This window comes from Anomalospiza imberbis, chromosome 1 (assembly GCF_031753505.1).
Source record: "Anomalospiza imberbis isolate Cuckoo-Finch-1a 21T00152 chromosome 1, ASM3175350v1, whole genome shotgun sequence".
Lineage (NCBI taxonomy): Eukaryota > Metazoa > Chordata > Aves > Passeriformes > Viduidae > Anomalospiza > Anomalospiza imberbis.
The window spans coordinates 100,565,286-100,586,587 of NC_089681.1; the positions used below are offsets into that span (position 1 = coordinate 100,565,286).

The 21,302-nt window shown below is 42.2% G+C and overlaps 1 protein-coding gene across 4 annotated transcripts in view; it reads right to left on the minus strand.

The window, feature by feature from the left end:
• Positions 1-21,302, minus strand: part of EGFR (epidermal growth factor receptor) — a 156,937-nt gene that overhangs the window by 26,036 nt on the left and 109,599 nt on the right. For all 4 annotated transcript variants that reach the window (XM_068202461.1, XM_068202452.1, XM_068202476.1 and 1 more), the window contains exons 4-16: positions 20,591-20,725; positions 18,760-18,828; positions 16,421-16,539; positions 14,853-14,994; positions 14,014-14,130; positions 13,333-13,459; positions 13,165-13,238; positions 11,888-11,978; positions 10,949-11,148; positions 9,779-9,911; positions 8,326-8,425; positions 6,283-6,440; positions 842-877 (exon numbers count right to left, since the gene is read on the minus strand). In XM_068202461.1, coding sequence (XP_068058562.1) covers positions 842-877; positions 6,283-6,440; positions 8,326-8,425; positions 9,779-9,911; positions 10,949-11,148; positions 11,888-11,978; positions 13,165-13,238; positions 13,333-13,459; positions 14,014-14,130; positions 14,853-14,994; positions 16,421-16,539; positions 18,760-18,828; positions 20,591-20,725 — 1,501 coding nt within the window. The remainder of the gene's footprint in view (positions 1-841; positions 878-6,282; positions 6,441-8,325; positions 8,426-9,778; positions 9,912-10,948; positions 11,149-11,887; positions 11,979-13,164; positions 13,239-13,332; positions 13,460-14,013; positions 14,131-14,852; positions 14,995-16,420; positions 16,540-18,759; positions 18,829-20,590; positions 20,726-21,302) is intronic.

Here is a 21,302-nt window from a genome sequence, read left to right on the forward strand (position 1 = left end):
GTCACAGTGGACATCAGATCATCTGCCTTCCTTACAAGCACAAATGTCTGAAACCAGGTATTGGTACCATTCCCACTGTACACACAGATTGCTGCCTCTTTATTAGAACCTGGGTAATTGCAAATTTAAGTTGAGAAGAAAAACCTGTTTTCCAAGGTTGCTTTTTGGTCTGTACTTAGAGATTCTTCCCAGCATTTTTCTAAGTTGCCCCAGGGATTACTATTAAATGCAGCCACTTTTTAACAATACTTATAGACTGAATTTATCTTGCCATAGCATGACTTTGTGGCCAGAAACTAAATCCCTCTCTTCTCAGTCAGAGAAGACTGTTTGTTTGTTGCATGACCTCGAGCACATCATGAAGCCAAACAGTGTGATATAAGATCTAGTCTGAGTGTGACAAATGAGACTCCATCTGGGCACACAGTATTTGGAGATGTACAGATCACAGGGCTGGAAAAGACCATCTGCATCTCTGAGTCTCCTGTAACACAAGTAACTATATCAGTCCTAAACATATTTCTCTCTGCCCTTAATCCTTTCTTTTTCTATCCCCTCCTTTTATTCTTCAGTAACAGATCCCTGGTGTCACCTTGACAAAAATTATAGGCAGAACACGATTTTGAAGAATTGTGCCAGTAGCAATATTTCTCAGTTCTTTAAACCATTTTTATAGCTCTGAGCCTGCTCTAATCTGTCACTTCCCTGTAAACAGCTGAAGACTTTAGTCCCAGCCTTGCAGTGTCCAGTGTGGAAATGTAAACACTCACAAACACACACACACACACACACACACATTCTTTCCAGCTCTGCCATTAATTGTAGCAGATGAAATACTCACCCATTTGGACAGCCTTCAAGACCTGGCCCTTTGCACCTGTAAAAACAAATGAACGTTATGAACATAGTAGCTCTGGCCTACATATTTCTGTAATTCCAGCTAAGAAGAGTGCTACTGATTTGAAAGTTTGTGTTTCAGAGCAGTCCAAGTGTTAACATAGGAATTTATAATAGTCATACACTCCATTAAATATCAGTCAACAACCTTGCTCCAAAATCTTTTATCTAGAGAAATAGCTACACTGCATACTTAGTTTAAAGAATGTTCTAAAATAATTTTAGCATGTGGTAGAAGTGGGGGAGGACACAATACACAAAATTCATGAATTTCCTATCTCTGTGCAGAGCCCAGGGCTGACTGTGGAGGAGGACAGAAGTAGCCTCCTCCTCCTATACAGACAGAAATACATGTGGAAATGTGTCACTGCAGACCCTCCTGCATAATCCGTGTTTCCTGATAAGGTAAAGATTTCAATTTCCAGACTTTCTATTTCAATGGAAAACTCGGGTAGCAGATACATGGACTTCCGTCAAAAAATGGGACTTGACAGCACTCTCTCGGGTTAAAGTTTGTTGGCATGTGTCCATGGTATTTTTCCTTTAGAATCCAAAGTCTTATGTTACTGGTAATGTAAACAGGTACAATCATTATCCAGAGAGCCAGGAACTCTACTAGCAAGTCATTCGCCCTCCATTTGAGTTTAAAATGCTAAAATTTTGGCAGTGCAGTGCAAAAAAAAAAAAAAAAAAACCACAGATGAAAACACAGTGACTGCGTTCACTTGATGGTCTAATGAGTGTGAGAGGCACAGTGCATTCCCCATGTGCTGCTGGGCTGTAAGATGTATGCTCTTCATGGGAATTGTGGTCTTTGTGGTGTCTACTGAGGAAGGAGAGCATTACTGAGAGGGTGACATCACCTCTAGAAAACAGAGCACAGGAAAGGAGTAAAGTCCAGTTTGTGGTATCCGCTCCCTGCGCTGACTTAAAGAAAATGGATCATCCCAAAACAATTCCAAAGGAGGTCAAGTAGGGGGTAAGGAGTGAGCCCATGCCAGGAAAACTGCTCTGGAATCCCTCTCACTGACAGGAGGAACCAAAAAAATTTCAAAATGCCAGGTAGAGTTGCAGAGCTTCTCTTGTAAATTGGACTGGGCCTGGGGGAGGAAGAGGTGAAGCAACTACTCATTTTATTGGGTTTTAGTTTGTTTGTTTGTTTTCATTACTTGGATCTTGCCCTGTGTATTTGTCCTGTTTCTGGGCCAGCACAGTGCTCCAAGACCCAGCATCTGGAAGGTCTTGTAAGTTCACTGGGCTCCCATGCAAGAACGTGCATCCTGGTGTCCTGGACATGCTGGAAGTGCTGTGCATACCAATTCCCGGATTCCGAGTCCTCAGCCTTGTTAGCTTTCCTACCAGCATACAGCTTGTTTTGTTTGCTCAGTTGTGTAACTAAGCACAGAGAGGCTGTACGTGCAGAGCAGAGCCACCAGCTTCCTTATCATCATGGGAGGCAGATCTTGCCTTGGGCTTCTCTCTTCAGGTGCTCAGTGGAAAACTGATCTAGGACTCCAGACTTCATCCAGTCATGGTCTACCTCCTAGATATGAATTTCTAATGCAACAAAACATGTGCAGCTGCTCTTGATAAGAATGTGAAATTAGAAGATCTGACCTAATTTCAGAATACGACTACTGTCCTTCAAAGTATCTCTTCCTCAAAATTCTGGTTTGCCATGCCACTTTAAGATGGCAAGTTCTCTATGTGCTTCCTAACAGCAAACAAAGCTGGCTGAGGGGACTGTAGCTAGAGTCTGAGGAATGACTGACCAGTTCTTCTCTTACACATCAAAGTAGAGGCAGGAGAACTGTAGATTTTTATCAGTTCCCTTCCTTTTCCCACACAAATCCATCAATATCCAGTCTTGTAGGATAAAGTAAAAAGGTGTTTGGGAAGAAATAGAGAGATCAGCTTGTGCTTTTCAAATCCCACTTGGTTTGCTGATTGATTTCACAAGTCAGAGAAGAAACAAAGCCCATAAAAATTATCCCTCCAGGACTATATATACTAATGTGGAATTTTATGATGACACCCTACATAAGTAACCCAGATTTTATGGAATCTAAGCAATCATGTTTTCCATTCCTGAGTAATTTTTCTTCTTACAGAAACCAAAATGACAAATGTGACCTTATGTTATGGAGCAACTCAAGATCTTATGGATATATGAGATGAATATAACAGCAGTTGTAGTCTTTGATATATTTCTCTATTTATTGGAAAATTAGTTCTGTGTACAGCTCCTGAAAACTACTTCATCCTGAGCTACACATTTTACCTGTCTGTGTAAATATTACTTGTCCCAGTGCAGACACAGCTATTTATTTTCTAAATCCACCAAAATTTTAACAACTTTCTCCTCCACCTATAGTTCCTAATTTGATGTAATACAGCCAGGTTGTTATGATTGATGGCCTTTCAGAGGGGACTCACACTGTAACAGCTTAAGTTACTTCACAATCATAAAAGAAGTGGAAAATAATTTTTTAATATTTTTAAACTTTACAAAAAATTTACTGTGTCCTTTCTTTCTAAGTAAGCTTCCAAGAGTGACAAAGGCATAAAATTTGTGCTGTGCTTCTGCAGCCTTCCCTCTCAGATCCCCTGGCCACTTCCCAGTCTCCTCCAAAAATCCCTTAGCATTTAAAATGAAGACTGGTGAGACACTGAGTGTTGATAGCAACTGTGGATGGAGGCAGGATGTGCCAGCCAGTGGTATTGGCTACAGTGGTGGCTTCTTCTCCTCCTTGATTATCCACTCCAGTGGCTATGTCTGAGTTTATTTCCTGTACTCTGTAAGACTGGCAAGGGAAAATCAAATCCTTCAACACTGACCAGATTAATTAAGATGGTGAGTGTCTTTAATTGATGAACATATGGGGTAGTTCCAGGGCTTTTGAGATGTTGCTTTCTTTATCATAGCTTGTAATTCTCAGCTGTACCTAGAGGCAGGGCAAAAGGGAGCTTGTGTACAAAATCCCCAATAAAATACAGGGAAATCGGGAGAGAAAGGGGTCTTTTGGGCTAAGCAGGAGAAAACATCCTTCATTCTATTTCCTAATTAAGGCTGAAAAATGGACTCAGCAAAGAAAATGAGACTCAAAGGGATTCTTCATGGCATTGCAGAAGAAGCAATGTATGACCAGTATGCATACCTAAAGCAAAAAAATGAAATTTGTGACAAAACTCAGCTGGGAAAAGAAGTCTTTTACTTGAAGCTTCTTCAAATAAGGAAAACAGAGAGAGATCCTGGGAACCCTTGCTTGCATGACTACTGAAGTCAGCACACTAAATCATGCTGATAAGATTTTGTGGGCTCTAACTGTGAAATTGGACAGGGACAGAAATGAAGTTGTTGTCTCTTGTCATGCAGGAATCGCTGAGACTGTGGTTTCTAAGGATGCAAAAACTTTGTGAGACAGATGTTTTCCACCCACTGCTGAACATTCCCATTCCCACAGCAAAATGAGAGAAAGGCGTGAAGAGAAGTGGCATTGCTGATGGATTGCCTTCAAAGGGAGAATGCTGTGCCTGACTGCATGTTCCCATATTATAACCCTGACACTGGCTCCCTACTCATCCATGGCCACAGATGTCTCATCTGTATAGCAAATATTGCAACACCACCTCCTTCTAGCTCTCCTGAGCCCTTCAGGGATACAGCCTATTTCATCTGCCACATTTGGGCATCAATTTGAATTGGGCTATTGAGCATGTTCACAGTCTAACTGATGCAAACTCAGCCCAGCTCTTTCATGTGAAAGATGAAATTGAGTCTACTTTTTATGTTCTGCCTTAATAACACAGGGCCAAATACACTGAGGCATATGTTGGGTAAGCCTCATTTTAAAAAAGTCACCTTACTGTAACCTCATCTCCTGCCTGACTCTTGTGGTTCCCCCATCCACTGCTAAAGCAAGGCAGGAATTGACTTCTCCAATCATTTCTGCTTGAGGAACTTGCTTGTGCACTAAGAGTTGCACTGTGTGGCTTGTTTTACATCCCTGCCTGGCAAATTATGTTCTCCAAATCTGCAATGGAGTCTCGTGTTTGATCTCACTACTGAGGCAGTGAAAAAAAAAGCCTTGTTCAGATGTGGTTATTCATTACACTATTCCACTAATCAGCTGCATTTCCATGTGGCCATGGAGGATAGAAGGAGGATATTGGACTACTGTGGCCAGTTCATATCAGTAGGGACTACTGAAGTAATTAATAAAGAGCAACCTTATTATGATCCCTTTTCAACTGAGAAAATTTCTTCCTGGGCTTGCAGTGGGAAGCCCTGATAAGCCTTTTCTTTGACTATAGAAAAAAGCAGAGGGCATCACTGTAAATCCTGGCAAATCTAGCAGGCTGGTATAACTACTGTCTGAAATCCATTGCACTGAATTTCACTATGAGCACTAGAAAGTGCAGTTACTAGCTGATTCCACCCTTCATTTCCTTTTTCCCCGTGAAGGTGGGAAACTGGCAGTTGGATTAGCTAATAGACAATGTGATGATTGGTCTGAGTATGTTACAACTCCTCTCTTGCAACACCTATTACAGGCATATTATAGAAAGATTTTGGATCAGACAGACTTGCAGGGTAAAAAGCAGAGGCCTGTGAAGGAAAATACACCAAACATGGGCTGGTTTTTGCTCTGAAAGCATCACAGTCCAATAACCAGCTCTCAAACCCTAAAACCTTTTCCTGTGCATCCCATGTCTTTTGTAGGTTGGAAATCAGGAGAGGAGACCATTATTACTTGTGATGTAGGTTAAACAGATCAATTCACACCTTGTTACAGGTTGCAGTTTAAGCCTGTCCCCAAATGAGGAAAAAATGGCTCACATAGAATGGATGTACTGTGATGCCTGTTAAAAAAGCCACACTCACAAGGCTTTAAAGTCAGACCAAGTGCTAGTGTATGGAATGAAGGAAAAACAGAAAATCACTGTGTTACCCCACTGGGATTTCCCTCCTGAAAATTAAAAGGTGTACAGAAAAATGGGCCCTGGGAACCCAGCATCCACCAGATGTCACTGATGTTCCTCTCAAAACCAGAGGACACAGCAACAAGCCAGATGGGAAAAAAGGGTGCATCACTGGTGGGTGAGTCCTGTAAAATTCTTTCAAGTTATCAAACAAGCCTGTTTCAAATCCCTTAAACTATTTTTTTCTTTCCTTCTGCATAAAGGCAAAGTACCACTGACCTTTTCCTACCTACAAAGTTTGCCACACTCTGCTTACATTAACTATGCCCTCCTGACCTCTCTAGCTCCCTGCTAGTTCTTAGTGGTTTGACATGGGACCGTCAGGAGGAGAAAGAGCTCAAGACAAGCTGTTTCTCTGTTTCTTTTCTTCCCTGTCACCATTCAGTCCCAGGTTTTACTCACCCCCGGGTGCAGTTTGGATGACAGAGCTGGCAAACATTATTCCCATCAGCATATTTCCAGACGAGGGTGTCATTCTCACCCAGAACCCCGGCTGGGCAGGATTTCACACAGTGTGGGCCATCTATAAAATGGGCACACTTCATGCAATTGTCAGGGCCCTGCAGAGAGAAACAACTTGTTTATAATGCCCTTACATCAGACTATTCAGGAGGAAATTCAGAAGATAAATCTAAATGCCTTTTACTGCTGGAAGTTTTCAGCATTGTCTGCTTTTATTACCTTGCTACCTGATATTCTTGCAAGCAATTGCTCTTGCAGGATGGACCATACAAAAGACAATTCCTGCTGCTTGAAGCTAATATTTTCTTGCATTACAGTGTTGCTTCATTTTCTCCTTTGCCTTCTGTCTGGTTGGAAAACTTGTGCTTTGCATTTTAAATGGGAAAGAATTTAATGATACCTTGATAAGGGGTTATCTGAAAAGCAGACAGCTTGGTTGCTACCTGGTGCAATCTACTGTCACATAATTTAAAATAGTGGATATAGACGTCCTGATACCTCCCTGAAATACTGGAATCAAATTATTATTTTTCTCGTTTCTCAGCACAGGTTCTTTCCTCTATTAGGAAGAAGCATAGGATGATGAAGACAACCCAAGGAGTCCATGCATTTTTCTTCCCACTTCGACAAGCACTTAGTTTGTATTTAAAGGCATTGCCTTTGGCTATTTTTGGCAGAACTGTTTTTATTAAGACTGTAACAGCATCATGAATGACCTAAATATTTTAAAGCAGGGGAACCAGCAATTGTGGGTCAAATTTTACTGTGGAGAAAAAACAGACCAGATCCACAGTGCTGGTTGCAGTGGCACAAAAGTAAGACACGCTATAGGAAGATTATTTTAATCACTGAAATGTCTAAGGGCCACTATAATAGACTGATTACTAGATGCTAGGCAAATATGGAACAGGGGGTCACTGCCTGAAGGAGTTTATAATGTAAAAACATCCTTGAGGCCATGGTGCTAGGAGGGAGGATGGAAATGCTTCACATTACTGAGCAGTGACTCTTCAAACTGATGATGGGTGTCCTCATTCTTGACAGGACAGGGTTAATTTTTGCAGTAGCCAAGAGGGGCATGGCTAGGACATGGGGGTTATTCTATACCTCCTCATGTATACCTCCTTCCCCAAGGGGCAAGGGGAAGGAGTTTCTTCTGGGGAGAAGGGGTTCCTTCTTGTTGAGCAAACATGGTAGAGGGAACAGTGGAGTAATGCTGGTTCCGAGCAATTACGTGAGAATCCTTCACCTTTCTTGTACACTGTTACTAATGTTGTTGCTGTTACTGCTCCCTTTCTTATCTCATTGCTGTTTCCAGTAAATTGTTCTTATCTCAACCCATGATTTTCCCCTCTTATACCTCCAATTCTCCTCTCCAGCCTGCCACAGGAGAAGTGGGGGAGGGACTGATGGAATAGCTTGTCGCTTGGAGAGTCTCAGTGGGACTGCTAAATTGGGGAGTACCATTCCTAAACCACAACAATGAGTAAGGGTCAAAGACTCAGAGGCTGTGGGCGGTGGCAAAGGTGTTTCTAGAGCTGGGTTAAATAACACAGAGGTGGACCTGTGATGGAAGCAAGAGATTTGATCTCAAAAAAAAAAAAAAAAAAAAAAAAAAGACTTTTGCAATTAAGTTCTGAATTTGATCTAATGTGTTCATACCAACTTGGAAGTTGAGTGGTTATATGTTACTCAAATTTTTGCCATATTTGCCACCAAAGTAAGTATTTTTTAAAATACAACATTTAATATTTAAAAAAATATTAAAGACTCTACAATGTCTGTGACTGTGGATTACATGTCAGAAAATAAAACTAACACCCTGAGGTTTTCTATCCTGCTCCATTGCCCCATGATCTTGGCTTCTAACCACCCCCATTCTCTGCTTCACCTCAAATAGGGTTTAAATGACACCTGAACATGGGAAATACATATTGATACACGATCTGAGGCTCAGGTTTGCTAAGATGAATCTGCTCTTACAGGTCCAGTGCAGGTTGCATTGTACATGGTGGAGTTTTGCACCAGGCACTCAGGGTGGCAGGGGAGGCACTTGGAGTCCTTTTCAAACTCTCTTGGCTCCCTGGAAAACAACAACAACAACAACAACAAAAAGAAATCATTAAACCTCAGAAATAATAGCAAGTGATAAATTGTGGTCTTGTATCCTTTTCCAGACTTTTCCACAGTCGACTGAGATGATGATGGCACTGAGACAGGAGGAGGGACCCTCTTGGCTACACCAGTAGCACTTGCTCAGTACAAACATGAGGACATTAGAGTAAGGGAAATTTGGTTGACAGTGAAACACATGACACTCCAGATTGCACACTACAAATTAGTTTACTTTCCCTTTTAAGCTAATGTCACAGAATACTCACAACCATTTCTAGAGGCTTTTAAATGGTACTGATGCAAAGAGATCAGCAAAAACAGTTCAAGTGATTCCAAGGCTACAAATAATAATTAGGAAAGTTAAACAGCAAGGCACTGATAATTAAATTCATGTCCTTTCTACAACACACAATGAATCATTAAAATATGAAAGTTGGGAACAGATGGTTTTAATAGCAATAAAGCTGTTCCACTTCAAGTAATGGTGTTATTAATTAAACTAAATCTACCCATCATTTGACACAAAATAATGCCCTGATCTGCCCTTCAGGTTATAATAGCTGCTAGAGCTTTAAAAAAAAGACAGCTGATAAACTGCAAGCCACTAGAGAAACACAAACATCAGAGGCATTAGCACCCTGACAAGTACTTGCTTAATACTCAGGAGCTTTAAAAATCAGACTTTGTAATTTTGGTGCTAGACATGCCTTTTCCACCTCCATCACCTGTTGAATTGACACACAAGGCAGCAATATTTTTCCATGTCCTGAGTGAGGCTGAGGCAAGAATTTTGTCTGAAATTGCTGCTCTCAGTCATTTTCAAATGAAATTTCATTCTCCCTTGACTGCAACTTTTCAAACTGCAAGGGTGAGCTGCTCATCTGAGCAAATATAGGAGGAAGGAAGTCTACCAAGCAGTGAAGCCCTGACTCTGGGAATGACTGAGCTTCCAGAGACTCAAAATGGCTCTGGCTCTCACCCAGTGTACTTGACATAACAGTCACAGATTGGGCTTTAAGCTCCTTTCTTTCTTATGGGAAGGAAGCCCAAGGTCTCCTTGGGCCTCCAGATAGTCTCCTTGTGGGCTTAAGGGGATGTTTTCTTAGCAGTCACCATGTCAGAAACAAACTCCAAAGGCACGCTGAATGGGGAAGGAGAGGTACCTTAGCTAGGTACTGTGTTCACACCACATCTCTGCAAGCTGGGCTAATCCCATGCAACCAGAGATCCTGCTTTTTGCTTTCTTCTAGCTACAACTCATTTTAAAAACCAAAGCCCCCATACCATCATCAAAACCTAAAGCATCCCTGAGACACCTTACCCTTGCAGGATGTTGCACTGTTTCACACATTCCTTCTGACGATCAAAAAACCTGCAGGAGAAGCAGTGGAAGGGCCCTGGGCCCCAGCAGCCTATGTCTGAGCACAAGGGGTCACAAACATGCTTGGCAGCAGCTGAAAGAGAAAGAGGGACAAGAAAAGACATGAATGTCAAAGAGAGAGCTCAAACTCTCTTCTCACTCCATCTGACAAACTGGTTTCCCCAGCCTGTTTCAAAACAGATATTAATGGTTCTGGTAGAGTGGAAGAGGAATAATCATGCTTCTTTAAATCCCAAAGCCTGAAATTGAGTGACATCTGACCATTCAAAATAAGAATGATCTCCTCTGTAACAGCTTAAAATATGTATGATAAAGTTAAGTCAGGCTGAGGGAGCTGGGGATGTCCACCGTGGGGAAGAGACAGCTCTGGAGAAACATTATTGGGGCTTTTTTGTACTTGATGGACACTTATAACAACTTTTAAACAAGGCATGTAGTGACAGGACATGGGAAAATGCTTTTAAACTGAAAGAGTAGATAGATTTATGGATACAATGAAGACATAGTTACAATGGGTGGTGAGACACTGGCATGAGTTGCATAGGGAATTGGTGGATGCCTAATCCCTCAGAGTTCAGGGTCATATTGGATGGGGCCCTGATCAACCTGGTCTAGTGAAAGACATTGCTTCCCACAGCAGGGGAGGTTGGCCTACATGACCTTTAAAGGTCTCTTCTCACCCAAACCATTCTGTATTTCTATGACAAATTTCTAAAATACAACAAATTCATATTCTGCAAAAAGAAATAATTAGATTTTGGCCCAGGGACCACTGCAGTCAACAGCAGAATGGCTGAACAACAGCTTCAACCTTGTTAAAAAAGGCCAAGTTTAGGAGTTAGCTTTTGTGTCCTTCAAGTGCCATGGCTTCACTATGTTCATAGTTGTGAAGAAGCTCCTGATTTACTGGACACCACAAAGTCCTCATTTTGGTAGGAAAAAAATAATCCCACTCTTCCCTCACCACTTTCATTAAAGCAGTATCACTGATGAATTTTGTAGCCAGAGGAACGTGGAGAAAAAAGCCTTGCTTGAATCATGAAAATGCAAGCTTACTCTTGAATTTCAGCATGAGCTTTGATGGTGAGCAGGAACGCAGCACTCACTTACCACACTCATTTTTATCTCTATTCTGTAAAATCTTTGTTTTCTGGCTGTCAGTTGCAAACAGGCTGTGCCAGTCCATGGTGTCAGCATAGCAGAGGTTCTTGTTCCTCATAATGGCAACATCTCCATCACTTATTTCCTTGAGGGAGCGCAGCCCTAGGGACTGTATTTTCAAGTTAACAACAGCAAGGGAATACTGGCCACTAAAATGGAGAAGGAAAAATAGAAAAAAAAAACATGCAAGAAAGGTAATTAGCAAGCAGGATTTACTCAGCATGTTTTTATTTTAGTTGTCAAATGCATCCTGCTGTGAACTACATTTTCTTCAAGTAAGGTTCTGCTCAGCCTTCTAAACTTAATGCCATGTACATGCCATGCCTATTACGTAACAACTGCAATACTCACATCAGGTTTTTCAAGGGTTTTTTAAGCCAAAACTGTCAGGACACACGTGTTCTGACAAGTAAATGATGTGGAACAATGGTTGTAGGTAGAGCAGCTAATTATTCTGTGCTTGTCCACCTGGGGCAAGCTTAGGAGGGCACTTGGAAGCATTGCTGATGTCTGCACTGCTTGGCAGCCTCCATCCACGAATGCCCAGCTACCTCAAATCCCACAGTGCTTCTGACCACATTATGACTTACCCCAGACTGTAAAGAGCGCTTTCTGTCCTGCTTGTGCTTCCAGGATGGTGGGGGAAACCCTGGTCCTGAAAGCAGGCTCAGGGCAGCCCTACATACATGGCACAGAGATGAGGGTCTTTACTCCCAGGGCACATTATCTACGCTACAGAGATGGTGCTCTTCTCCTTGCAGGGCTTGCCCCATTTTGCATCAGTTTTGGGACACCTGAGTCTCACACTGCTTGCAACTTTGGTGTGCTCAGACAAGAGCAGCTCAAAACACGGTTTCTCAGAGTGGCTGTGGCACATGATTTACTTACTGTTGCTTTGTTCTGCCTCGTATAATCTCCAGATTTTCGAAAGCATAGAGATCAGTAGCATTCTCAGGCCAGGCTTGAATCAACAAAAATCCTGCAAAAGGAAAAGAAGATTAAAAAATAATCATCACGGAAATAAACTCACCGCTAGTACTGGCAGCAGAACCTTCTCCTATAGCAAATCCTGCACCAGGAGAAGGCACTTGTACTTTCCCTATGCTTATCTGAAGGATCTCAAGTCTAACATGACATTTTAGGGAGCAAGGAGATATTTTTAAACCCTGTTTTATAAACAGTTTACTTCTCAGCCCACTGTGAGGCCTTAGGAGTGCAACAGAGCATGTTGGTGAGCTGCACATCCTGCCACACCGAGTCACCAGCAACGATGGCTCTTGGCAGTAGATACCCTGGCTGAGAGGCTGCAGACTCTGGATCTGTGGGAGAAAGGCAGCATTCCATCCTGTTTTTCAGCCAATCTCAGGGAAGAGGAAAACTGAAAAGCAGGAAAAGAGCAGAATAGCTACTTGTAGTGGATTTTCTGAGGCAAGCAGAAGTCCCTACTGAGCTGAGGTGTTTGGGAGGAAGGGGAGAACTTGGAAAATTGCAGGCTGCTGTATGAAGCTCTGCAGTTAGTCATTGCTACCCTGAAGGGAACCACACAGGTGAGAGAGAAAGAAGAGGAGAACTGGAGTCGTGTCTGTAGACCCAGCCCCGATGTTACATTCATTTCATAATGGGCTGAACGCAATTACTTTTAATTGATACTTGGCACGAGACGGTGGCTGAGTGCTCCACTGGCTGCTATGTGCTCATGGAGACACATTCACCCCAAGGAAGAGCTCATCAGGCTGGAGAGGGTGTCTCCATAAGGATGATGCAAGCCACTGAGCACGCTTCTCTAAGGAGCTGCTGAAAGGTTTTCCACAAATAGAAACACACTTGGCTTTTTTTAGCTGGAGTGGCACGCCTTTGCATCACCACATGCTTCTTGGGTGGCTGAGGATCTCCACTGCTTTTACTCTTCTCTAGGGCTGACAGTTCAGCAGAAGGGATGTTCTGGCCAAACCACACACCTTGGATGGAAGACCAGTATGTGTTATGTGGGCGTAATGCTGGCAATGTGCTGCTGACCACCTTGGTTAAGAGTGACCCTTGTTAGCTCACAGACAAGAAATACTTTGCATTCACTTCTTTTCATGTGCTTAAAAATTTCTCTCCTCCCCATTTGTGTTTTTGGCAGTATAAGTCAAAAAACACCTCAGCTTAAATTCATTGCTAACCTGATATTTCTTTGACTGTTTTGAAGACATCCAATTTCTTGGGATCCAAAGGTAGGGTCTTCGTGAAGGCATCACTGAAACAAACAGAGAAATTGTGAAAAGAACAGCTTAGCCTGGATTTTCCCTAGTCTTTTTCTTTCAGTGCTTGACGGCCAACAGGTAACTCACCCTAGAAATGCAACTGGGAGAATGCTGACGTCCCCATTGATCTTGGTACAGTTTTTGAAGGAGTCGATATTTGTGGCATTTATGGAGAGGATCCCTTTAAGTTCACCTATTCCGATGCCATTGCACACTGTTAAAGGAGAGATATAAAAGTTAGGGGAGACAAAAGTGAAGCCCAGTCACATGCCAGGGTAGAAACATGGAGGTGCCACAAGTTCAGAAAGAATTCCTGTATGGTCAAACCTACCACTCTAAGATGAGTTTCATATATCTTTTGCCTATTTTTGCTTTTCAGAAAGTCCCACAGGAAAACTACTTCCTGCTTGCCCAGCTGTGCAGCTCTGGTCTGAGCATCTCTGCACACAGGCTCTGGCACATCCCCTTCTCTCTTTGTCCCATTTCCATTCCTCTTGATTAGACACTGGGAAGGACAAATGGAGGAGAAGGCTGACGTGCAAGATATACATGCACACAGTTTATCCACTGCACTTGTGGTGTATCCCGCCCGGAGAGCATGCTCCACAGTCATGCTTCCTGATCAAGCCACTTGTCAGATCTCCAAACTATTGCTGGATCTGATTTATATTGAATTTGCACTTAACCAAGATTAGAACTCCCTCCACTTTTCCTAGTAAGTTCTCTATCATCCCAAAGCCTCACTGTTTAATTCCATACTTTTTATACCTTTGCTGCATAGCCCATCACACTTTTTACACTTCCGAACACCATTTTCTTCCACTTCATAAGTATCAGCATTGCATGAGCGAACGCAGGAGCCATGGTCTGTCACCACGTAGTTGTCTGGGAAAGAAAAAGGAAACTGACTTAGGTGACTGAAAATACAAGAGGGATGACTGAAAGGTGACTGAAATACAAGAGGGATGCTTTGAGGTCCAGACAAGCACCTCAAGACTTGTAAGAAAAAAGGGCTTTGAGTTTTTGGTACACTCAGGAAAGTACAGGCATTAACTATGAACATCATAAAGATCATTTGAAGGTAGATAAACATACAATGCTATCACCATTTTACAGGGAGGGGAATGGTCACAGAAGGATAAAACAACATCCATGTCTTGGTGGATTAAAAAAATACAGAAATGGAACAGCAAGAAAGGAAAAGCAAGCATCTGTAGAGAAAACAATGATCACAGGCCTTGAGACAGTGTTAAAATCAATTACTTTTTAACTGTCCTAATTAAGAACCAGTTAAGATTTGATAATGCTTTGGTAATCCATAGCATTGATCCTATATAGCCATTGTTTAATGTTTTTTAGAAGATGCCTTTCTCTTCACCAAGAGAAAAATTTTCAGGAGTCAAAATGCAAAGATTAAAAACCAGGCAAGGTGATGGATGCAGACTGTTTCAAGAGGCTCATTTTGTCACCTGTTCTCAGTTCCCACAGAAACTGAAGAGAACAAGTGGTCTTTCACCTGACCACAACACAGAGGGATGACATAGGACCCTTCCCTCTTTTCTCCAACTCCTCACCTCCTCTGGGGCTGCAACCTGAAATGAACTTACGTGGACACTCCTTCACACAAGTGGCTCCGAAGCTGTATTTTCCATCAGGGTTCACATCCATCTGGTAAGTGGTGGGGTTATACAGGACCAATGGGGGACATGTATCCTTGCACGTAGCATCATCCCGAAACTTGCGGCATGCCTGGCATTGAACAACAGCACCCATTAAACTGCCTTTTCCTTAAAAAGTGACAGTGATTTTACATCAGGTCTTCAAAACACTCTGATGGCCTCATCTGCTTCCTGCTTAGCTCTAATGGAAACCCCAAGCAGCTACACGGATGGTCCCTCAGGCTTTGAAGTTGAAAGGTTGCTTCAGGAGGCTGGGCAATGGAGTTCAGTATTTTTTTAAAAAAGAAACCATAACTTTTCTTTTTCTGAACAAGAAACCTTGGCACTCTGGTGGAGAGCTGCTGAGATTCACGTGGGAACAGGAGCAAATCTGCATGCCTTAGACAGAAAAATTTTCCCTTACAAGCAGCAACCAGATCAAGACAAACTGTACTTTTCTTGGCCAGTTTTTAATAACCTAAATCAAATCAAGTTCTTTCCTGCCAATTACTGACTTTTCTGGCTAAATGTTAAACTCAAGCCATTATATTTGGCTGCAGGTAATGAACAATTTAGCAGGCATTTATGAAGGGCAAGTTGGTTCTTCCAATCTAAATCTGCATTAAATTAATAATGACTCTCTTTTCCCTTTCTTCTCCCCTGGCTTTCCAGATGAGAGAGAGTAACTGTCTTCTCTGTGAGCCAGTAAGGGGATCATAGCCATCTTAAAAGGAAACCAGGAATAGAGGTAACAACAATAAAATCCAGGCCGGAGAATTTCTATGGTGATTACTGAGATGTCACTTAATTTTGAATGAAGTGTAGTGAAAACATGGGGAAAAGTTAAAACCACAGCATACACCAAACCCCTGAAACTCTTGTGGAAAAGCAATGGGACCTTTATTCCCTACAGAATCTCCATCTGTTTCTTCTCTCTTCACTGCCCCAGGGCTCCCCAAATACAGTGCTTTTGTGTCAAGTCAAAAGCAGAAAGGGAAACAGATTTCATGCGTGAAGTTTGGTAAAATGAAAAAAAAAAATGAAGATCTATCACTTCTTTACTTCCCTTGCAAGTTCTTGCTTTAGTAAACCAAGATTACTACTGACTAGTGCTAAGGAGTACAAGGCAAAGCTGTGCTGGCCTGGATAACTGCTGCACCGTGGGGGCAGCTGTGGGCCTGTGGACCTGTTCATGTGGGGAAGTTGCCTATGGCAAACACTTAGATGCTCTGCAACAACGCTGAGCTCACTGGGCAGTCAAAGGCACTAACACTAGTTTGGAACACACTAGGAAGGTCCATGGGCAGAGTCAGTAAAGATCAGTAAAGGGTGCTGTGAAGTTCACGTCATCTTCCCTCCCAACAACCACCAATGCCGGGAAGCCCTGGAGCACCCTCCAGGTCAGCATCTCTCAGGAGGCCTTCTGGGGCTGAAGAAAGCTAGAGGACATGCAGCTGAAAGCCCTGCTCGCCATGTCAGGGACTGAAGCCATTATGGTGGTGGTGGAGCATCATTACCAGGCAGTCACTCTCCCGAGGCCCGGTGCACCCCGCAGCACACTGGTTGTGGCAGCAGTCGCTGGGCACCTTTCCTCTGCACCGACCAGAGCACTGCTGAGCACAGATGACTTTTGTTACTGGAAGATACAAGAAAAAATGAAAAACATCAGCTGTACTTGCTGCAGTGAGATCAAGAAATATGGACAAAAGGTCTGGTGCAGGTTCTGTGCTAGATTTTCCTCCTGGGATGTTCTGTCCTCATTTAAGGCCAAAGTTTGGGAGGGGTGAGAGCGAGTGTGGGTGGTGGTAAGAAGGGGTCATGTTCAGCCTGTAATTATCTGAGCTCTTATGAGGTGCTAAGAACTCTGATCCCAGCCAGGAAATATGTCCTGCTTAGAAAGAACAACCCTGTTGCACCAATGCCTAGACCAAGCAAAATTCTGTGACAGAGCCATTGCATCTTATAGCTGGGCAACAGGGTAGAATCTGTCTCCACTTTATTGAGAAAATTTACTACTATTGGTGCTAACTTTGGGAAAAACAATGTGACAGAATTGACAGGACTCTGTACTATAACTGGAAACTGTACATTGTAGGTGTGGTGCTGTAAAATGTCCCTTTAATGCACTAAAATATTTCAAAATTTGCAGAGACAGGGGAGACTCACTCAGCGAGCAGATTTCATATGCACATTGAATTATTTTTCTTTGATGTTCAAATCCTTGGCCAAATTTTATCTTCATTACATAACTCCCTTAGGGTTTGCACCAGTGCAACAACCTGAAGGGAAGAACTGGCACATGTCCAGCTTTTTGCAGGGAAGCAAAAACTGCCTGCAACATTTTGTTGAGAATTGGGAAAGCTTCTCCATTTGAATATCAAAGCAGAGAAAAGGATAATCAGAACAATTAAAAAAAAAACCCACAAATGAATGGCTACCATATTTTTGTATCAGAGACCCAAAATGGGATTGTTTGTTCTCTAAAAAAAAAAAAAAAATTACTGATCCATGAAGCCTGGCATAAGGTGCCAGAAGAACCTGATGGCTACTCTGCTTCATACAGCATCCTGAACATTTCAGCTGTGCACTGTGCTAGCTGTTATCAACTTCACACTTGGCACAAATGAATTACAATATTATCAGAAATTCCTGTAAGTCTGAAAACCATGGTTGTTAATGAACAGAAAATTATTTCAAAAATAGCCAGCTACAGGGTATATAACAGTGATTTTTTAAAAATCATATATTCTTTTTCCATTACACAGTTCTGTATCCAAACTGTATTATTTTATTTTTTCTTGTAGACCTGTAAGCAAGGTAATATATTTTCAAGGAAACAGATTATTTCCACAGTATGCATTAGCTTCTCTGATGGCAACTCCTCCATTCAACTAGAAACAGGGGTAATAAAAGGCACATTGTGCTACATGAACAGCATTTTGATACAATTTTTTTCATAAGAATTAGCAGGGGAATAAAGCACCTCGTCACTTTGATAACTGTTGACTAGAGTTTCCTGCTGGAAACATATATTACATCAAACATTTTTACTTCACATAGAGTATCCCACGTTCATTTCCAGAAGAGACGTATCCCCCAAACTTTCCCACATATGGAAATGTGGGATACATTTTCAGTTGGCCAGATTCTCAAATGCCTGGAGAGGCAAGCAAGAGCCCACAAAAGATTTTGTTTCATGCACTCGTCAGCCTTCTGATTCCAGCAAGGGTTTGTAAATGCTGGAAGCTTGCAGGGCTGAGACCGGAGGTTTTGCAAGATCCTGGGACAGCTGTGCAGCCTCAGCTGCAGGAACCAACCCAGGAAGGCTTTGGATGCACAGCCACTGTCCACCTGGAGAGCCAAACTGCAGAGCCAACTGACAAAAACTGAAGCTTACACTATATGAAGACAGCAAAGGCATATGCTCCTCTTTCCTCAAGCTCTATGCCATTCAAATTTGGCTTGATATTTGCAGACAAAAAACTTAGGTTCAGGTGACTATTTGCAATGGAAAACTGAATGTAGGATGTTGCTTCCATTTGCATTAAGTCTAGATCAGCAGTTTTTCCACTGAGCTTTTCACAAAACAAAACTCAGTGTTTTTCCCCACTTTTTAGAGGGGAAAAAAAAAAAAAAACCAGTGAGACAAATTGTCATGGTGTTCCTCCTCAACCTTTACTTTATGAAAAATATACTGTTTCAAAACCTCAGGCCCCTGTAAATAGATGTTTCTGCTGCTCTCTTAATATCAAGCAAGCATCCTACCTGCATAATTACTGTTAGTTTTTCAGTAGACAGAAATGTAGTATGTATGTTAGAGCACACAAGCTATTTCTTAATTAATCTGCAGGCTTACATGTCTGGCAGTTTTGTTCACCAGGGCCCCAGCAGTGGTCTTCTGTGCAGTTCTGATGGCACTTGGGACCTAAAACACAAGAGAGAGAATAATATTCTGTAAACGAAGAAAATAACAAGGTACTATGAACAACAGAAAACAATGGCTTGAGATTTCCTTCCTGATAAACCAGGGTAAGAAGCACCTATATAACAGTGCTCAAAAAATTTGAGAGCTGAATTCGTTATCCTTTGTTCACCTCTGCTTTCCTACGTGCAGTTCTCCACCTCCACACCTTTGAGCAAGGGAACACAATACCCAGCCAGTCTAGCTTACGAAAGAGGCATATTTTTCCCAGGAACAGGAATCTCAGCTACTGCCCGGCTGGCCCTTCTGCTGGGGTTTTCATGCTATGGCAAGTCACCACTGGCTTGAAGTCAGGCATGTGCCAGCTGCTCACTACAGGCCACATGTAAATCAGTGTTTCTGAACCAGGCAGTTCTAAAAAGAAAACAAATCCAACTGGATTCACAGGAAACTGCCAGCTACTCTGACCACAAAGTAATTTGACTTGTCTGCTTTGTGCCCTCCTCCCATCCTCTGCCAAAAATACTCCTTGTGCAGGACTATGCTGCAGATGGACAATTAATGGAGAGGTGGGCAGGATGGACAGACACTTTGCCTGACCTCGAGGATTCACTACTGGGTTTTTTCCCATTCTTCCCTCCTTGCTCTGTTCTTTCTTCTTCTTTCTCTTAATGACAAGCAAAGTCCCAGAGAAACAACTTATTTTAGAGTATGGGATCATTATTAAAGCCATAAAAGGCTGTCTTAGCAGATTAATGGGGAATTCACTACATTTTAAAGACATTTCCTACTAGAGTGTTTCTTCCCACTAATAGCATGTGATTCTCCTTCCCCCCGTCAGCCATCAAATAGCTGAACAAATGCCAATACTTGTCTAAGAGTGGATTGATTTGTGTAGGACCAAAGAACTTTTTTTTTTAAAGTTGAAAAGCTAAAGGTTAACATTTCTGTGGTCTTCAGAGCCAAACTCCTGTGCTGACATGTATAGCTTGCAACTCCTTGATTACGCCAGGGCTCCACAGAAAAATAAGTCAACACAGAAGTTGGCTATTAGCTCTCAGGCAATTATGCAACTGGAAGAAGATAAAGAAAATATCTTTTCCTGCCAATTTATAGTGCCAGAAATGAAATGCTCAGAAATGAAAATAAACCCTCCTTTCTGTGAAATGACTGGAGATTTTACGAGGGACTCATAAGGCTGAAGGATTAGCTTGAGCCTGCTCTAAGCATATGCTGTACAAACTTCTAAATATCCCCTCATATCCCTGTTGATCTGAAGTGTCATATTTATCTATCTGTTTATTATTACTTTTGCCAGGGTAATCTGTGCAGTCCAAAACAGGAGAAGTTTATGGCATTACTTATGCCTTAGCTCAAAAAAGGCTTCAAGTAACTCCATGAAGCTACCCATTTGGTTTTTCTAGACCAGAGCCTCACACTGTAAACAGAAGATTGCTGGAAAGCAAATGAATGCACGGTTTTCTGAGCTGTCTTTCTGAGCTGAACACATATGCAGGGTACGGTCTTAAATCAAGAGGAACATTCCCAAGAACTTTGCTGAGCTATGAGCTAAGGACCTAACCATCATGAAAAATTCTATCTTAGGCCAGTGGTGCAGAAATGAAAGTACTTCTCTTGGAACAGAGCTTGGTAGCCTTCATTAGAAATTGTTGGACTAGGAACACACTGCATGAAAGATGGGACGTTCATTTTACTCTCTAAAATGGAGAGGGACACATAGCACTTTTGCTAAGTTAATACTCACAAGAAGACAGGTTGCTTGCAAATTCAAGCACTGTGGGAGGCTTCTTGCTTGTGTCAATGATGTCATTCCAAAGAACAGTGTCCATGTTGCACAGTTTGGGGTTGTTGCTGATTTTAACACCTCCATTGAGAATTTCTGTTACAGAAAAAAAAAAAAAGCTAAGTGAAGCAAATGCCTAATATGCCCCAGAGACATCCTCAAAATGTCTCTGATCTAAAGAAAGAGAAATAAATTACATCTTTCTCCACCTCAGTCAGTTGATACTGACAGAAAGGAACCATCTGCAGGGCATCAGCACTCCTGATGGTGTAACTAACACCAAAAACAGACCAATTGGTTCTGGAGATCAGCTTTTCTCAGATGCCACCAAGATGGCACTATGTGTAGTGTTCTGCCTGGTGCCTCCTCTAGGGCCCACAGCACTCAGCAGAGTGGGCACTGCTGGTGTGCCCAGCCAGAGGCCACGTGAGACACACATATTACCAGTTCCCACAGGGATCTAATCGGAAAATATCAATATCTATGCACTGGAATCAAATAATACAAAATAACAAATGGATGTTTTTTTGCCAGTTTCGGGAGCAAAGATGAATCTTGATGAATTTTCTTTATCTTTTGCAGAAGACTGGCTAGCAGGAAAGCAATTAGAAAACTACACTCAGATCCTTGCTTTTAAAGCGAGTTTTGATGACCTATGACTTTGAGACGCAAT